This window comes from Ahaetulla prasina, chromosome 1 (assembly GCF_028640845.1).
Source record: "Ahaetulla prasina isolate Xishuangbanna chromosome 1, ASM2864084v1, whole genome shotgun sequence".
Lineage (NCBI taxonomy): Eukaryota > Metazoa > Chordata > Lepidosauria > Squamata > Colubridae > Ahaetulla > Ahaetulla prasina.
In genome coordinates, this window is record NC_080539.1 from 266,888,955 (window position 1) to 266,905,813 (window position 16,859).

At 39.7% G+C, this 16,859-nt stretch overlaps 2 protein-coding genes across 3 annotated transcripts in view; both read right to left on the reverse strand.

The window, feature by feature from the left end:
* Positions 1-374, reverse strand: part of LOC131185579 (tumor necrosis factor receptor superfamily member 6-like) — a 30,392-nt gene extending 30,018 nt beyond the window's left edge. For both annotated transcript variants that reach the window (XM_058158213.1, XM_058158205.1), the window contains exon 1: positions 90-374. In XM_058158213.1, coding sequence (XP_058014196.1) covers positions 90-146 — 57 coding nt within the window. In that variant the 5' untranslated portion in view covers positions 147-374. The remainder of the gene's footprint in view (positions 1-89) is intronic.
* Positions 375-4,530: 4,156 nt separating this feature from the next.
* PSMG1 (proteasome assembly chaperone 1) lies at positions 4,531-15,421 on the reverse strand. The gene is made up of 7 exons (XM_058158227.1): positions 15,168-15,421; positions 11,439-11,533; positions 10,698-10,849; positions 8,377-8,439; positions 7,341-7,539; positions 6,202-6,338; positions 4,531-4,791 (listed from the first exon to the last, which is right to left on the reverse strand). The coding sequence occupies exons 1-7, from the start codon at positions 15,296-15,298 to the stop codon at positions 4,720-4,722; spliced, it is 849 nt and encodes a 282-aa protein (XP_058014210.1). The 5' UTR covers positions 15,299-15,421; the 3' UTR covers positions 4,531-4,719.
* Between the last annotated feature and the right edge of the window lie 1,438 nt (positions 15,422-16,859).

Genomic DNA, 16,859 nt, shown 5'->3' on the forward strand with positions numbered 1-16,859 from the left:
TCCCCCCACTCTCCTCTTCGCTCCCAGATGGCCGAGGAAGCGCTCAAAAAGCAACCCGGAGCTTTCCCGGCTTATATTTTGCTCCTTACCTTCCGCAGCAAAATCAAGGCGGCCAACCACGCCATCATCCCCATCGCCTCCGCCATTTCAATGGTCGCGGCTGTCTACCAGCCCAGCTCTTTCTTTTCACGCGGAAGGTGTTGTTGTGCGTGTGTGTGTGTGTCTTGTGACGGGGTAGGTTAAACTCTCCACCCCCTACCAGGCGTCACCGGGAATCCCCGCTCGTAAAAAGCGGTCGAAAGCCCTGAAGTTCACCTTCTTCGCCCAACAAAGCAAGCGCGCGCAACTCTCCCCAATTTCGCAGCTTCCGCGAGGCGCAAAAGAGCGAGGGGGGCGGGGAGGAGGAGGTGTTGGGGGGGGGTTGTTAAAACTTTGGACTCCGCCCACGAAAGAAATCAGAGGTTCTCCTCCGATGCTCGCTAAAGGAGCCACGCCTCGCCTGCCGCTAGATTTAAGACGTGCCGTTTATTGATTCACGGAAAGTTACTGGAGCGCCTTTTCTTCAAGAAAGGCGGAAACGGTTTTTCAGTGCCTTCTTTCTTTTTTTTCTTCTTCTTCTTCGACTGTCCCGCTTAGCCTACTGATCCTAGTATTCTGTGAGGATCTCTCATCCAGAAGTAACTGAGTAAGATCTGAGTAATTCAGGTCCGCTAACTTTTTGACTTTCTGATAAGATTGGCCGCTAAAGTCGGTGCAGATTTTATTTAGCCCCTTGCCCCTTTCTGTTCGAAGGACCCTCTGTCTAATCCAATTTCTCTTGGCTCATTACCTTTAGACTTAGAATTCTTTGTGTGTATGTGTGTGTGTGTCCCATCTTCAAATCATTTTTGATTGCTGGTAACTACCTAGACCAGGGGTCTCCAACCTTGGCAACTTTACGACTTATGGATTTCAACTCCCAGAATTCCTCAGCCAGCCAGCCTGCCTGCCTGACCTAGACATGTCCAGACAAGTCTCTACAGTGGTTTGCCATTGCCTGCTTTTTAGGGCTGAAAGAAAGTGACCGGCCCAAGGTCACTCAGCTGGCTTTGTGTCTGAGGCTGGGCTAGAACTCATCCTGGTTTCCTGGTTTTTAGCCTGGTGCTTTAAGCGTTACACTTAACTGACTTTTTTAGGCTCAGTGATCTAAGGACAGAAAAACATTACTTCCATTTGGACTAAGCTGGTGGAGAATAAGCTTCAAAGAACACCAGCTCCCCTTCAGATGATCCAGCAGCTCTCAGGAACTGTGAATCACCTCACATCTGTACAACTGTTGTAGCAGAAAGTTAAAATGTTTGCAGGACAAATTTCCCCACACCTTCATTTTCTGAATACACACAGCACATCATAGTGACTGAGTTTGGGCAACTTGCTAACCATGATTGTTTTAACCCTGGCTGACTGAACTACACTAACATACGGAAACATAAACTAACCATTCACATTTTAGTTTAGCATGTTCTTCTGTAGGAAGTTAGCACCCACCCCCCTCCTAGAAGAATGAAATATCTTAGGAAATATTTAAAAAGGCAGAATATTGTATTTTCCTGGATGAGAGAAATGGAGAAACATGTTTTAAGGACAAAGCAGCTCCCTGTAGCTTCCTGCCTCTCCCCCCCCCACCTTTGTCAATGGGCCAGAGGCAGAAACTCATTCTCCCCACCTTTGTCAATGGACCATCATCTGCAACACAATAGGACCCATCTAGCAACAGAAACTGCCCACATGGCACCTGGGAAGATTACATCAGCCAGCAAGGCTAGCTAAGACCCCCACCCCCTGTGAGTCTGACAACCAATCAGGATACTCTTCTTGTGCCCTGGAAGTTCAAAGCTCAGAGAAAGCATAAAGTCAGGGAACGCACAGCATCTCAGCCCTTTTTTTTTCAGGAATTCAAGCCATGTGATCCTGACCATTAAACCATCTTTCCAAGCAGTCTCCATGTTTCCAGTGTCTTTATCCCCACTTAGAACAGAACCCAGATGGACGTTTCTTCCAACACTTCAAATTCACCCGCTCTGTTCATACAACATAAGCCACCAACCAAGCTTTATGCAGCATGCTAAACATAAGGATCATATGCACTTACAGGAGGATTTCATGATTTTTCCAGATTTGGCTCAAACACAGGTCCATTAGCTATGATTTATGGTTTAGTGAATTGTGCAAAAACCAAGCTCTCACAATGCACTGAACCATAAACTAGTCTATCACATTTTAGTGTAGCAGGTTACATACATCCAGGCAGAGTGAATCAATTCTGGTTGACTTATGAACCATAGTTAATATCAAACCATGGTGAACTTGAATATTCACACTATGCAAACATAGCCAGTTGTTGGCTTCACTCTTCTCCAACTGAATGTAAATAGGACTCTTAATTGAAGAGCCCACTCTCCAACATGGTCTGCCATTCAGGGATCATCCTGATCATTATGGCCCACTGTCCACCCTCACAATCACAACACCCTTTCTCAGCTACAGTATGGTAGAAGGACAGTTTCCAGGATTTCTGCTGAGTGTGGCCAGCAGGAACATGGACAAAAACATGGCGTATTGTACAATTATCAACATTATTGTCTGCAGCAGCATAGAAGGCACAATTTTAAGTATTCATGAGTAGCTACCTTTGCTTTAAATCATGGGTATCAAACTCACAGCATCACGTTGCTGTATTGCTTTTTTCCCTTTGTGGAGCTCCGCTTCATGGATGCGCATGACACATCCAGCCCACAGTTCACCAGTTTTGACACCCCTGTAAATCTACAGCTCTATAGCTGGTCACTGTATCTGATCATACATGAACACATGAAGCTTAATTCAGGTGATGGCTTCTGAGAAATCCTGAGGCTTCAAATACCAATGTTAGTATGGATTGCCCTATTAGGGCATTGTGGCCCTGCAAGTACAGCATCTGTACCCACTTATGCCTGGATATCCAATTAATGTATTTTTCTGGATTCACACAATCCATTACTTAGAATCTGGTTGCTACCATCCCACAAACAGGCAAGGCAAGGACTCTCTAAAAGAGGTACCTTCCCTCGACTGTCATTTTGAAAGGTTAAAATCCAGTATGCCTTTTTTATAGCATTGTGATGGTTGCATTATTTAAACGTTTCAGTATTTCTACATATACTTTCAGTCACAGAAAAATGGACAATAAATGTATTTAAGTTACCTCCTCAGTCCTGAAGTTTTTCCAAATTATATCCATTCTACTCTTCTAACTGTATTGGGAAGGTGAATGGGGTAATACAGGTAGTCCTTGGCTTATAACAGTTCATTTAGTAACCGAAGTTACAATGGTACTGATAAAAGTGACTTATGACCATTTTTTACATTTATGACCGTTGAAGCAACCCTATGGTCACATGATTTACATAGGAATGCTTGAAAACTGACTCACATTTATGATGGTTGGAATATCCCAGGATCACGTGATCCCCTTGCGACCTTCTGACAAGCAAAGTCAATGGGGAAACCAGATTCACTTAACAACTCTGTTATTAATTTAACTGCAGTGTCCAATAAGGAGAACATTTTAGTAGAATCACCTTGCAGGCTTTATACCCATTGTAGTGGATTAAACACCTGTTTGCAAAGAGTGTGTTTTTATTATCAGCTAAATGTTGCATTTTAACTGAGTGGAGATTTTTAAGTGGAGATTTGTATTACTCTGCATCACTCTGCTAAATAATTCCCTCAACACTGTCAAACTATGTACTAAGTCTGCACTGCTATTAATCTTCTCATCTTCTCATCACACGTCTCTTTCCACGTATGACTCTATGACTGTAACTTTGTTGCTTGTATCCTTACGATTTATATTGATATTGTTTCCTGATTGCTTATTTGTACCTTATGCCTATCGTCAAATGTTGTACCTTATGATTCTTGATTAACGTATCTTTTCTTTTATGTACACCGAGAGCATATGCACCAAGACAAATTCCTTGTGTGTTCAATCACACTTGGCCAATAAAAAACTCTATTCTATTCTATTCTATTCTATTCTATTCTATTCTATTCTATTCTATTCTATTCTATTCTATTCAAAAAGTCACTAAGCTCAACAAAACCTATGTAATATAACTGCTCTTTGTGTGAACATATACACTGTAATTACAACCTCTGCAAAATTAGTATTTTCAGCTACATCATTTCTCTTTCCACCAATCCCAAGAATTCTTTTTCCAAAACCCTATCTCTTTTGTTCAAGCTTCCTTAATGTTTTTCTGACTCAATCATCTAACACCAGCTGCTTTCTCATATTCATGCTGTTTCTACTGTGTGTGTTTTTCCTCTCATCATGCTTGAGTAGTTACCACTGATTTTAAGAAACTGTTCTGCCTCTTCTACTTTTTTCCTTCAAATCTATCACAATTGTTGCAGCAATATGTCTAATGGTAACAGTGTTGTAACTTGTGGGTAGGAAACAAAACACATAAAATATTCTTAAGAAAAAAATACATATTCTTCCAATTATGTAAAATAAAAAGGTCATATTTTAATTTTTTAAATCAGTCTATCCCTCCCCCAAATGACCACTGATACAAAAAATAGTGCATGCCCCACTTATGAGGAGCCCTGTGCTCCAAAGTAGCTATGTTCCAAAGTAGCTGCAGTTTACAAATACAGAATCTTAATCAAATTTTGAAGGATCACAAGTCATTTTTAAGTGTAGATGTTATGAATGTCATTAGGTGTCACCAATTTTGTCATTATTTCTGTGCTTCTTGAAATATCCTGGGAAAAACAAAATAAAAGTAAAGTTAGAGCAACATCTGAAAGGGTTTAACTATATAATTGCTGGGGGAAAAGTATACACCTACATATAAAACAAACCACATGTAGGTGAAGCATTTGTGAAATGCAGCACATAAAGCTCTACAATTTGCTAATCAACTGTTTTTGTTTCATCTTTTTAAAATTTACTGAATAAAGACAACAAAAGAAGAAGAAAACAATTTAACTGAACATACAACTGAACATTCTTAAATCTACTATAAACATCAACATTTTAATTGGGCATTCTTGTATATATCTAGTCCAGAGTTTTTCAGACTTACAGGCTGGGGGATTCTGGGAGTCCACATATCTTAAAGTTGCCAATTTTGAAAAGCACTGATCTAGTCAGATGCAAAAATCTGCACTACATTTCTGTCAAATAAGGATAGGCACAATTGCAGCAGGGGTATGTTTATTTGCAATCCAATCTCTCCAAAAACCACACAGCTCTCCCACAAAATAGTTTTTAAAATTATTTCCAAAGTTGACAAATAGGCAAAAATAACATTCTTAGGCACTTGTGTGAGCATGTTAACGCTCCCATGAATATAAGGAAAATATTGTTTGGTGCAAGTAGGAAATATAATATAATTTCATGGCCAGTTATTTGAGTGTTAGCAACCTAATTCACTTGCTATGAGCATCTCCAGAGAATCTAAGATTACATGTTGATTTAATAAAGTAAAATTTAATCTAACAGCATTCAGAAAACCATAATGCACTTAATTATTGTCACAGCAGATAGTAGCCTCTTAACTGATTTTGGTCAACCTCAGAAAAACCAAATTTTTGGGGCCTGGGGCAAACTGCCCAATGAAAGGATGGGTCACTAACCATTTCTGCCTGTAATCCATTATCCTCCTTTAGCTGAAAAAACCTTTGAGGCTGACTTAGTGCTATGCTCTGCAATGTGTGTTTCCCCCCACAACCTGACTCAGGATGCTGTGTGCGGGCAATGGAGGATATACTGAGATGTACCAGTAAGGTGACCAAGAATGACATTCTTCAGGCTGGAAATCTTATGTCTCCAACTGATTCTGCCACTTTCCCATGGGACCACTCACTTCAGTGGGATCTCTGATCTTTTTATTCCGTTTCAATCTTTTTGCAGAATTCTGGGTTCTTTCTCTTTCTCTCTCTTTTTTTTTAAATAAGTAGGTCCACCATTGGATTAAAAAAATGCAAATGTTCGAAATTTACCAGCATGTATCTGTTTAAATTCATATAAATGCAAGTGTAATTGAAAGGACTTGGTGTTATTTATTAATCAAATGTATATAGCTGCCCATCTCCCCAAAGGCAAGGTTCTGGGCAGAACATAACAATTCAACCATCTCTTTGCTATTCAACTTTATAATTAAATCTTACCTCCACTAAACTTTTTAGAATTTTGGATGATAAGACAGGTTTGAAGGTTTCAATAGTTACTAAGTCCAGTTGGAGTATATCAGTGTAACATTGATAAAATATTGCTGGGATTTGCCACACTTGACAGTAACTAAGAACTAAGTGGAAACGAGAGGAAAATAATTAATACATTCTTTGGATAACAGCAAACTATCAATTTATTAGACTGCAGCACATATCTTTCATTTTACCCTAGAAAGGGAAATCAACTCAATGATTATTTTACTTTGATAGAAAAATTGTTACTTTTAACTTGCAACGCTAATATCTGATTTCCAACACAAGTTTGAGGACCAAAGAAAGGATCAAGTTCTGTTGTTAAAATATATTGGATCTCACCCATTATAACTTCTAAGCTGGGGCTGAAGCTAACAAAATTTAGTGAGCTAACTCACTAAGTTTTGAACTAAGATACCTCAAAGGGGCTGATTTACAGAATGCATCCAAAATCTAGAACCCATGAAATTGAAATTTGGCCAATTTTATAAATCATTTTATGACATAAAAATTACCATAAAACATTTTATGACGTGACACAAAACATCATAAAACATTTCCCGTGGTTAACTCCTGATGTTTGACTTTGCTAGACAATTCAACATGGGCAACTTTTAGAATAGAATAAAATAGAATAGAATTGAATTGAATTTTTTATTGGCCAAGTGCGATTGGACACACAAGGCAGATAGATACATGTCTGAATACCTCACTGAATTTTTAAAGAACTTTTCAAGTACATTAGAAGCTCTGCCATTGCTAAAGGCATTGAAAAAAACTGGTAAGGTAATATCTCTAAAACAATAATCCAAGGGAGTCTCCAGCATTCTTGTAAGTAAAAGTAAATAAATAAATAAATACCTATCAAAATTAAAAGTCCAGTGATTCAGTAAGACATCCTAGGGTAAGTTATAATACCTTTATTTATAATTTTCATTGGTTGAAAAAAAATGCCAGACATTTTGTTAGTACAGGAAATGCACAAGCTAAAATATGAAAGGATCTGACATTATTGTTACCCCATCAAATTTTATACCACTAAAAATTAGCTAGACATTAACTAATCAACTACATATAATGTGCATAAATATGGTATGAAATACCTGCTGCCGGGAGATCCCGTATAATGTTTGGTTGTTCTAGAAGAGAGCAATAAACTTTATCTTTGAACTCCCTTGTCTTCAGTGCTTTCAGGAAAGGTGAAGGGAGAGTCAGAGTGGACTCAGTGGTTTTATAATCTGTTACAGGACACGCAGAAAGAACCAGGACTTGTAAATCAATCTGCTGCAGGCATCCGAAAACCTAAAAGGAAGATTTTAGGTTAAAAAAAGGGGCTATGGACAATTGCACAGGCAATAATATATCTCTGCAACTGTAATTTAAACCAAGCATGACTATTCCCAGGATCCCTGAATAGCCGTCAAGCCTTGCAATGCCAGGAAGAGAGGCAGCTGCACATATGTGCTTTCTGAAAATAGAATAGAATAGAATAGAATAGAATAGAATAGAATAGAATAGAATAGAATAGAATAGAATAGAATAGAATAGGATTTTTTTATTGGCCAAGTGTGATTGGACACACAAGGAATTTGTCTTGGTGCATATGCTCTCAGTGTACATAAAAGAAAAGATACCTTCATCAAGGTACAACATTTACAACACAATTGATGGTCATATGCACTCCAAAAGTCTATAGAGATTCTCAGTCATCCAGGTTATGGTTGTCCCAAAGGTGACAACCATGACTTTTGAAGACGTTTTGCTTCTCGTCCAAGGAGCTTCTTCGGCTCTGACTGGATGGTAGGGAATGGAAGGATTTATATTCCTTGGATTTATATTTGAAACATCTTCAAAAGAAAGAACAAGAAAGTCTAGTTGCCTCCTGAAAAAAAGCACCTTTGGAATATGCACTCTAAAGCATCTTTTTGCTTTCAAATCTGAATCGCTATACAACCCCCAAATAATGCCTCTTTCCTTTCTTTTAGGTTGATAGAACATATGTTAAATGAAGTTACTGCTAGATAAATGCAGCCTCCAATTCATGATCTGCTTTATCCAAAACATAATCAAACATGCAGAAAGGGAAGGGGCTTGGTTGAGTTGACCCTGGTCTTGTCTGTGCTATTTCCCCCCTATTACCTTTTCAAGCCATTGAAACTGTTGGTCTTCAGCCACATAACAATTGCACTGGCACAGTAATATCTGAAAAGGATGAGAACTACATTAATTTTAGTGAAAGAGTCATGAATGTCTAATGCAGGGGTCAGCAACCAGCGGCTCTGGAACCGCATCTAGCTCTTCCATTCCTCTGCCTCCTCCCTGTCGCTCAAAATATGCGTCACCATCGCCAATGTATGATACCCGCTGGCACGCAATTTATTGAGCTTTTCAACCCCCGGTAGGCCAACCATGGATAAATCCAAGAAAAGAAAAGTTTCAGAAGAAAACAATGTTTAATTCAACTACATATGCTAGTTTTGTGGCCGCTCAGGAAATAGCCAGGCACAAGAAGGGTTTTGTGGTTCCCTGTGTTTTCTTTTCTGTGGGAAATGGGTCCAAATGGCTCTGAGTGTTTAAGGTTGCCGACCACTGGTCTAATGCAACAAATCACACACTGTTCTGACCTAGGCTTCCTGAGAAAGCATAAATCACAATCGTAGTCCCAAAAAACCTCTTTTATTGAGACAACTGTGAATTATGGTCATTCACAGCCCGTAATGATTCACAAACAGTCTGTGAAGATTCCAACAGATGTCTGCTCGAGTTGACACAGTCTTTCAGGGTAATGTTGAGAAGCTCCCACCTTTATCTCCCTTGAAGTGTTACCAGAGACCTAATTGTCAATTAGTGTTGCAAGGCCAAACAAAGCACAGAGTCAAACAGACTTCTCAGAGCTTGAATTGACTATATGAACTAATTGCTTCCTGCAAAGGCTCATGTCCGTTTGCTCCTCTTTTATGTCTTATGGGAGAGGCCAATCATCTCCAAGCTTTACTCCAGAGTCGCTCTTTTTCTTAATTGTTCTTGCCTTCTGGCAGCTCTGCACATGCACACACTGGGAACAGGCTCACACATGTTCTTCTGCCACGCTAATGTCAGATTCTGGAGGCTCCGGAGGCAGCACATAACTACCAAATGGCCCTGGCCCCCTTTCTGCCTCTGACGCAGAACCCTCATCCGAGTCTCTCCAGACTCCAGGACTGGCCCACAATCCTCCCCAACTTCCTCACTATCCAAATCTGCTGCCAGTTCTGCTGGCCACTGGTGGGCCACAACACACTGGATCACCACAAGCTGCATTCTTCTTGGTATTTCTTTGGAAATAAATCTCATTCAATTCAGAATAACCTACTAAGTTAATTTATATATGCTTGCACTGAACATTATACAGGTAGCCCTTAACGTATGACCACAATTGAGCCCAAAATTTCCATCGCTAAGCAAGATAGTTGTGAGTTTTGTCCCGTTATATGATCTTTCTTACCACAGTTATTAAGTGAATCACTGCAGTTGTTAAGTTGGTTGTTAAGTGAATCTGGCTTTCCCATTGACTTTGCTTGTCAGGAAGTTGCAAAAGATAATCGTGAACCCAGGACACTGCAACCGTCATACATACATGCCAGTTGCCAAGCATCTGAATTTTGATCACATGATCCTGGAGATGCTGTAATGGCCATTAAGTATAAAAAATGGTTGTCAGTTTTTTTCAGTGTTGCAATAACTTCTAACATGCACTAAATGAATGGTTGTAAGTTAAGGACAATCTGTACTGAATTTGGACAAATATTCCAACCGGCACATCCTTAATCATTGCTGCACGATTCTTCTTCACTGACACCTGAGGTAATTGAAAGAGACTATAACTGGAGTACCAAACAGCACTGCATATAGATATGACACCTGAAATTCCTATGGAGAGCAACTACTTACAGTATGTTCCCATAAAGAATTCTCAGTTAGAAATTCCTGCATCTAAAAAGACTCAACTCTCAAGCTGCCATTAATATAAATGTGCAGGAGTGCATTAATGTTTAATTAATGGTATTCTAATTTTAAACTCTCCTGCTTTGTTTTTAAAAATGAAAAGGCAGAAGTATCTATGAACAACTATGCAAATTGTATATAAGCACAGAAGTTAAAAAGTGAAGAACGATTATTAACTTGAAGTCTCAGCAGTGTGAAAAACTTGTTTCAGTTTGAAAGCTCAGTAGGTCAAAAATCTGGTTAGTATTTGAAGGGGGGGCTACAATGGAAACCCAGAGCTGTAGGGCAGACTGGGAAATAAAAAAAAAAAAATAGCAACCGCCTTCTAGATATGACATCTGCACAGATGTGTTGAGAAATCACCAGGAATTGAGCAATAGAGTAAAATTGTTTTAATTTCACTTTTTAAAATATTTTTGAAAGTTTTGATTGAACTTCCAAGCCCCCACCCCCAAATAGTAAAAGATACTACTTACTGTGGGATCTGAAACTGACCGATAAAAGCAACAGTATGAATCTTTTGGAAGAAGATTTGTTACTTTTGATGTTCTGCACCACTCATTCCATAACTGGGCAGATCCAACCAGCTCCCAGCTTCCAGAATTCAAAATAAATGAAGACAAGAATGCTGTGGACCAAATGAGATTTATTAGATGAATCACTAGACTGTTCTGATTCTATAATAGCAATCCTTATTAGAAAAACTAAGCACTGCATTCTGATTTGCGCAGAGACCATGATCCACAAATTATTTCAGTTGATAGAAACGAACCAACAAGATCCCACAAGCTACAGGTCGACTTATGACCACAATTGAACCCAAAATTTCTGTTACTAAGTGAAACGTGTTAAAATGAATTTTGCCCCATTTTACGATCTTTCCTGCTACAGTTAAGTGAATCACTGTAGTTGTTGAGTTAGTAATACGGTTGTTAAATGAATCCTGTTTCCCCACTGACTTTGTTTGTCTGGTTACAGAAGGTGATCACATGACCCTGGGAAACTGCCACCGTCATAAATATGAGTCAGTTGCCAAGCATCTGAATTTTGATCACATGATCTTGGGGGTGCTGCAATGGTCGTAAGTGTGAAAAACAGTCAAAAGTCACTTTTCAGTGCCATTGTAACGTTAAACGGTCACTAAATGAACTCTTGTAGGTCGAGGATTACCTGTACTTCAATGCTGAAAGAAAGAATGGCCATCTTGCACTACTCACCTACTGCATTGCCTCCAACACCCAAGATAAACTTTGAACAGGGAAACTTTTCTTCTGCTGATATATTTGAGGTGTTCCAAGTGATACAAACATCTCTAAGTATCAGAAAAAGGACACGATTAAAAAGACCTGAACAAAAGGCTACAGGAAAAAAAAAATTGAGTTACCTCAGAGAAAAGCAATTTGTAGTGGAATCTTTGATGCTCTCTGAGCTTAGTTGTTTTCTTGCAGACATTTGTACAGCACTGAAAATGTTATCTAATCCGGTAATAAAACATCTGCAAGCAAACGACCAAATTGCTACCTTCTACTGTTCACAATTTTCACATCACACAATCACAATGGATTAAATACAAAGAAAACCTCTAAGCGTCCATAACAGTACTACTGACTAAAAATGCTTTCACTCTCCATTCATTGGACTGGACTGGCCTGATTCTTAAATTTTTAAATTTTAATTGTGGGTTTTAAATTGTTGTAATTTGTATGGGGTGTAATGTTATTTTAAATTTCTGGCATATTTGAATCAGTTTTTTAAGGGTTGTTTTAATTATGATGTATATTTCTGTTTTGTATTTTACTTGCCTGTTCACCGCCCTGAGTCCTTCGGGAGAAGGGCGGTATACAAATTAAAACATTATTATTATTATTATTATTATTATTGATACAAAGAGCAGTTTTTAGGCTGCTTTCCCAAGAAATGATTCCTGCACCGTTTTCCCCAAGGAAATAAAAAAATATTAACCACTGAAAACAATACAGCTGCATTCACATGAGACGATGAATGCAGACTAGGTAACTACAGGTAAGCTTAATGTGTTGCATGAATCCAGAATGCATAGTGAATACTTCAATATGTTGTAAAAGCGAAGAAGGCTGGATTAAAAATAAACTACAATAACAAAATAAGCATATAATGAAAACAAAACCTACATGCAAGCAGCTCTAGGAAGCCCCAGGTTTTTTTGGGTCTGTTAGGGTTTTGGTTGTGGGGTTTTGGTGTCTTTTCTGCTACATGTTGTGGTTATTGTAATAGTAACTGTGTTTAAAAAACAGCTACGGAAGACCAGACAGGAAAGGAAACAGAAACAAGAGAAAGGGAAAATCTGTCACATCTGTTTCTCTACTGCAAATCACTCCACCTAATGAAGCAGCTTGTACTTCTATTAGAGAGGGGAGATTTTTTTTGTGCTTAATTTTTAGTATTGAAATAAGAGGATCATAAGAGGATCCATAAGAGGATCCAGACATGATCATACAGATCATGTCTGGAACCCATATTGCATATCGGACATTAATACAATTGAACGTGTCCAGAAATATTTCACTAGAAGAATCCTACACGCCTCCAATCACAACAAAATACCTTATGCCACCAGGCTTGAAATTTTGGGCTTAGAAAATTTAGAACTACACCCCCTTTGGTATGACGTAAGCATAGCTCATAAAATCATATGCAACAATGTCCTACCTGTCAATGACTACTTCAGCTTCAACCACAATAATACAAGAGCACACAATAAATACAAACTTAAAGTGAACATATTTTCTGCAATCAACCAAACTTGATTGCAGAAAATATGACTTCAGCAATAGAGTGGTCAATGCCTGGAATGCACTACCTGTGGTTTCTTCCCCAAACCCCCAAAACTTTAACCTTAGACTGGCTACTGTTGACCTTACCCCATTCCTAAGAGGTCTGTAAGGGGCGTGCATAAGAGCATCAGCGTGCCTACCATCCTGTCCTAATGTTCCCTTTAACTGTATTCATTTTATGTATTCAATTCATACTTATACTTATTATCTAATACGTACTCGACAAATAAATAAATAAATAAATAAACCCCAAAGCAATGTTGACAAGACTAACTTTGTTGCTTGTATCCTTATGATTTATATTGATATTGTTTCCTGATTGCTTATTTGTACCCTATGACTATCATTAAGTATTGTACCTTAGAATTCTTGATGAATGTATCTTTTCTTTTATGTACACTGAGAGCATATGCACCAAGACAAATCCCTTGTGTGTCCAATCACACTTGGCCAATAAAAAATTCTATTCTATTCTATTCTATTCTATTCTATTCTATTCTATTCTATTCTATTCTATTCTATTCTATTCTATTCTATTCTACATTTGTCCCAGATTTCTAATGATCACAAGTGCCCTTCCAGAGTTAATGGGAATGCATAGAAGCTCATTTTAATTGAATCAGGCCAGGCACTAAGGATATCCAGGCAAGATGGGTTTTTCTTTGCCAAAAAAAAAAAAAAGGAATAATATAAGTATTGTGCTAAAAAACTATTTCACTGCCCACTCTATCATACAATTTACATGTTATCTTACCAAGTTTATAACTGATATATTTATTGCACCAATTATCATACTCAAAACTTAATCTGAGAGGCACTTCTTCCCTGTTTGCCCTACAAATTATTATTACAAATTATTATCACTACATTCACATCCCATGCTAAGCTTGGTGAATGATAATGCTAGCTGCTTTTTGGAAGCTTAGCATATTGCACAAACCCCGTTTGTCCAGCTCCTGACTTATCACATGGTGCAATCTCCATCCAGCAAGTTAACAGACTGAAACAATAATAACAACAACAACAACAACAACAGAGTTGGAAGGAACCTTGGAGGCCTTCTAGTCCAACCCCCTGCCCAGGCAGCAGCAACAACAACAACAACAGAGTTGGAAGGGACCTTGGAGGCCTTCTAGTTCAACCCCCTGCCCAGATAGGAAACCCTACACCATTTCAGACAAATGGTTATCCAACATTTTCTTAAATTTTTCCAGTGTTGGAGCATTCACAACTTAAATCTTTTGCTCCCAGGTCCCCTTCCCATTTAAAAAAAAAAAAAGTATGGGGGAACCCCAAAAGAACTATCCTTTGCATGTATTATAGTCGATGGTTACCGTATTAAAAATGAAAACGGGCGCATTCGCTTCTCACGACCATTTGACAGGATTGTAATATCGGTATTTATTATTGTATTATTTAAATATTTCATTTCCTGGTATAATTGGGTCAAAAATAGGGAAAAAGGAAAAATAACAGACAGTAGAATTAGTAAGAATTAGAAATTCAAATTAGAATTAGTAACATTATTTAGTAAAATTTTATATAGAGTATAGGAGAACACTAATGGGATGATATGCAAATGGTCACAGTCATGCACAAGAGTTGAATGAAAATTGTTTGTTAAAATTTAATAGAATTTATAATAAATAAATAAATAAATAAATAAATAAATATTTCATTTCTCAACACAGACTGCCAAATAATTCTGATCTCGCGGACCCCAGAAAGGCTCTTGGGAGAAACCTCACTTTAAGAAACACTGGTCTAAATCAACTAACAATGATTCCAGATCTAACGTGCGCTATAGCAGGGGTCTCCAATCTTGGCAACTTTAAACCTGGAGGACTTCAACTCCCAGAATACCCCAGCCAGCAAAGCTGGCTGGGGAATTCTGGGAGTTGAAGTCCACCGGGCTTAAAGTTGCCAAGATTGGAGACCCCTGCGCTATAGCATCCCTTTCGGCTACAATTCTGTGCGTTTTGCGGGAGCAGCACCCCTTCCCTCCGCGCCAAACCTTTAAAAAAGAAATGCAATATTCTGAACGTGCTCGGAGGCCAAGTGTGTCGTGTCCCCCCTAATCCCTTCCTCCAATTTTTTTTTTTTTCTCGCTCGCGGGTCCCTCCCGCTCGCCACCTTTTCTTCTCCAGCGCCAGCCGAATCTCGCGATCCTCCGGAGCCACTTCGCGCTCTTCTGCGAGCTCCTCTTCGTCATCCAGGCCGGCGCGGGACGGGGGAGCGACCACCTCCCCAAAGAACGTGGCCATCTCCGGTGCAAGCGAGCCGAACTCACCCAGCCGCCGCCTACCGAAAAGCGCGTCTCCTTCCGGGTTACAGCCCAAAAAGCGGCTGGATCGGCGAGGATCAGTCGTCAAGCGAGCACGCTCGCCTTCAGTTGGGAGACTCGTTTTTCATTTGTGGCAGCTCTGGGCTCTTTACAGCGCCCTCGGGTGGCCCTAGAGCCCGATTGTTTACGTTTAGAGCAGGGGTCTCCAACCTTGGTCCCTTTAAGACTTGTGGACTTCAACTCCCAGAGTTCCTCAGCCAGCTTTGCTGGCTGAGGGACTCTGGGAGTTGAAGTCCACAAGTCTTAAAGGGAATAAGATTGGAGACCCCTGGATTGGAGCACGTGGCTTGGTCTTTTTAAATGCCTTGCGATTCTGTGGGGTAAAAGGTAGGGGAAGGGAAATGATCTCTCGCTGGCTTAACAAAGGGGTACGCACTGGGGAGAAAAGCATATTCAATCTGGGAGGGTTTTGGAATAAAGGCTGTGGTAGTTGAGGAGGCTTTTGGTAACCTTCAGGCAGATAAAAGCTTACCCTCAGATCCGACTAGGAAAGAAGGAATAAAATATGCTGCTGCTACTGTGCAGAGAATAGAATTTTTTTTATTTTTATTGGCCAAGTGTGATTGGACACACAAGGAATTTGTCTTGGTGCATATGCTCTCAGTGTACATAAAAGAAAAGATACGTTCATCAAGGTACAAGAGCAACAAAGATGATTAGGGGACTAGAGCAGGGGTGAGATCCAGCAGATTCTGACAGGTTCTGGAGAACCGGTAACGGAAATTTTGAGTAGTTCGGAGAACTGGCAAATATACCCCCTTCTGGCTGGTCCCAGAGTGGGGTGGGAATGGAGATTTTGCAATATCCTTCCCTCAGGAGTGGGGAGGGAATGGAAATTTTGCAGTATCCTTCCCCTGCCACGCCCACCGAACCGGTAATAAAAAAATTTGGATTTCACTACTGGACTGGAGGCCAAAACATATAACGAACGGCGGCTGGAACTGGATATGTCTAGTTTAATGAAGAACTACGATAGCAGTGATCCAATATCTCAGGGGTTGCCACAAAGAAGATGGAGTCAAGCTATTCTCCAAAGCACCTGAGGGTAGAAGAAGATGCAATGGGGTGGAAACTAATCAAGGAGAGAAGCAACTTAGAACTAAGGAGAAATTTCCTGACAGTTAGAAGAATTAATCAGTGGAACAGCTTGCCTGCAGAAGTTGTGAATGCTCCAACACTGGAAGTTTTAAAGAAGAGATTGGTAACCATTTGTTTGAAATGGTATAAGGCAGTGATGGCAAACCTTTTTGCATGCATGCGTGCCATCCAGTCGATCTTCACATGCGCCAGAGCGCTGGAAACCTGAAGACCAAGCCAGCTGCTCTTCAGGTTTCCAGTGCTCTGGCACACACGAAGAGCAGCTGGGTGGTGTGCATGCATGTTCTGGAAACCAAAAGAGCAGCTGGCAACCGCGCACGTGCGCACAGAGAGGGTTCTGTGTGCCACCTCTGCCATACATCCATCACGGGTATAGGGTAGCC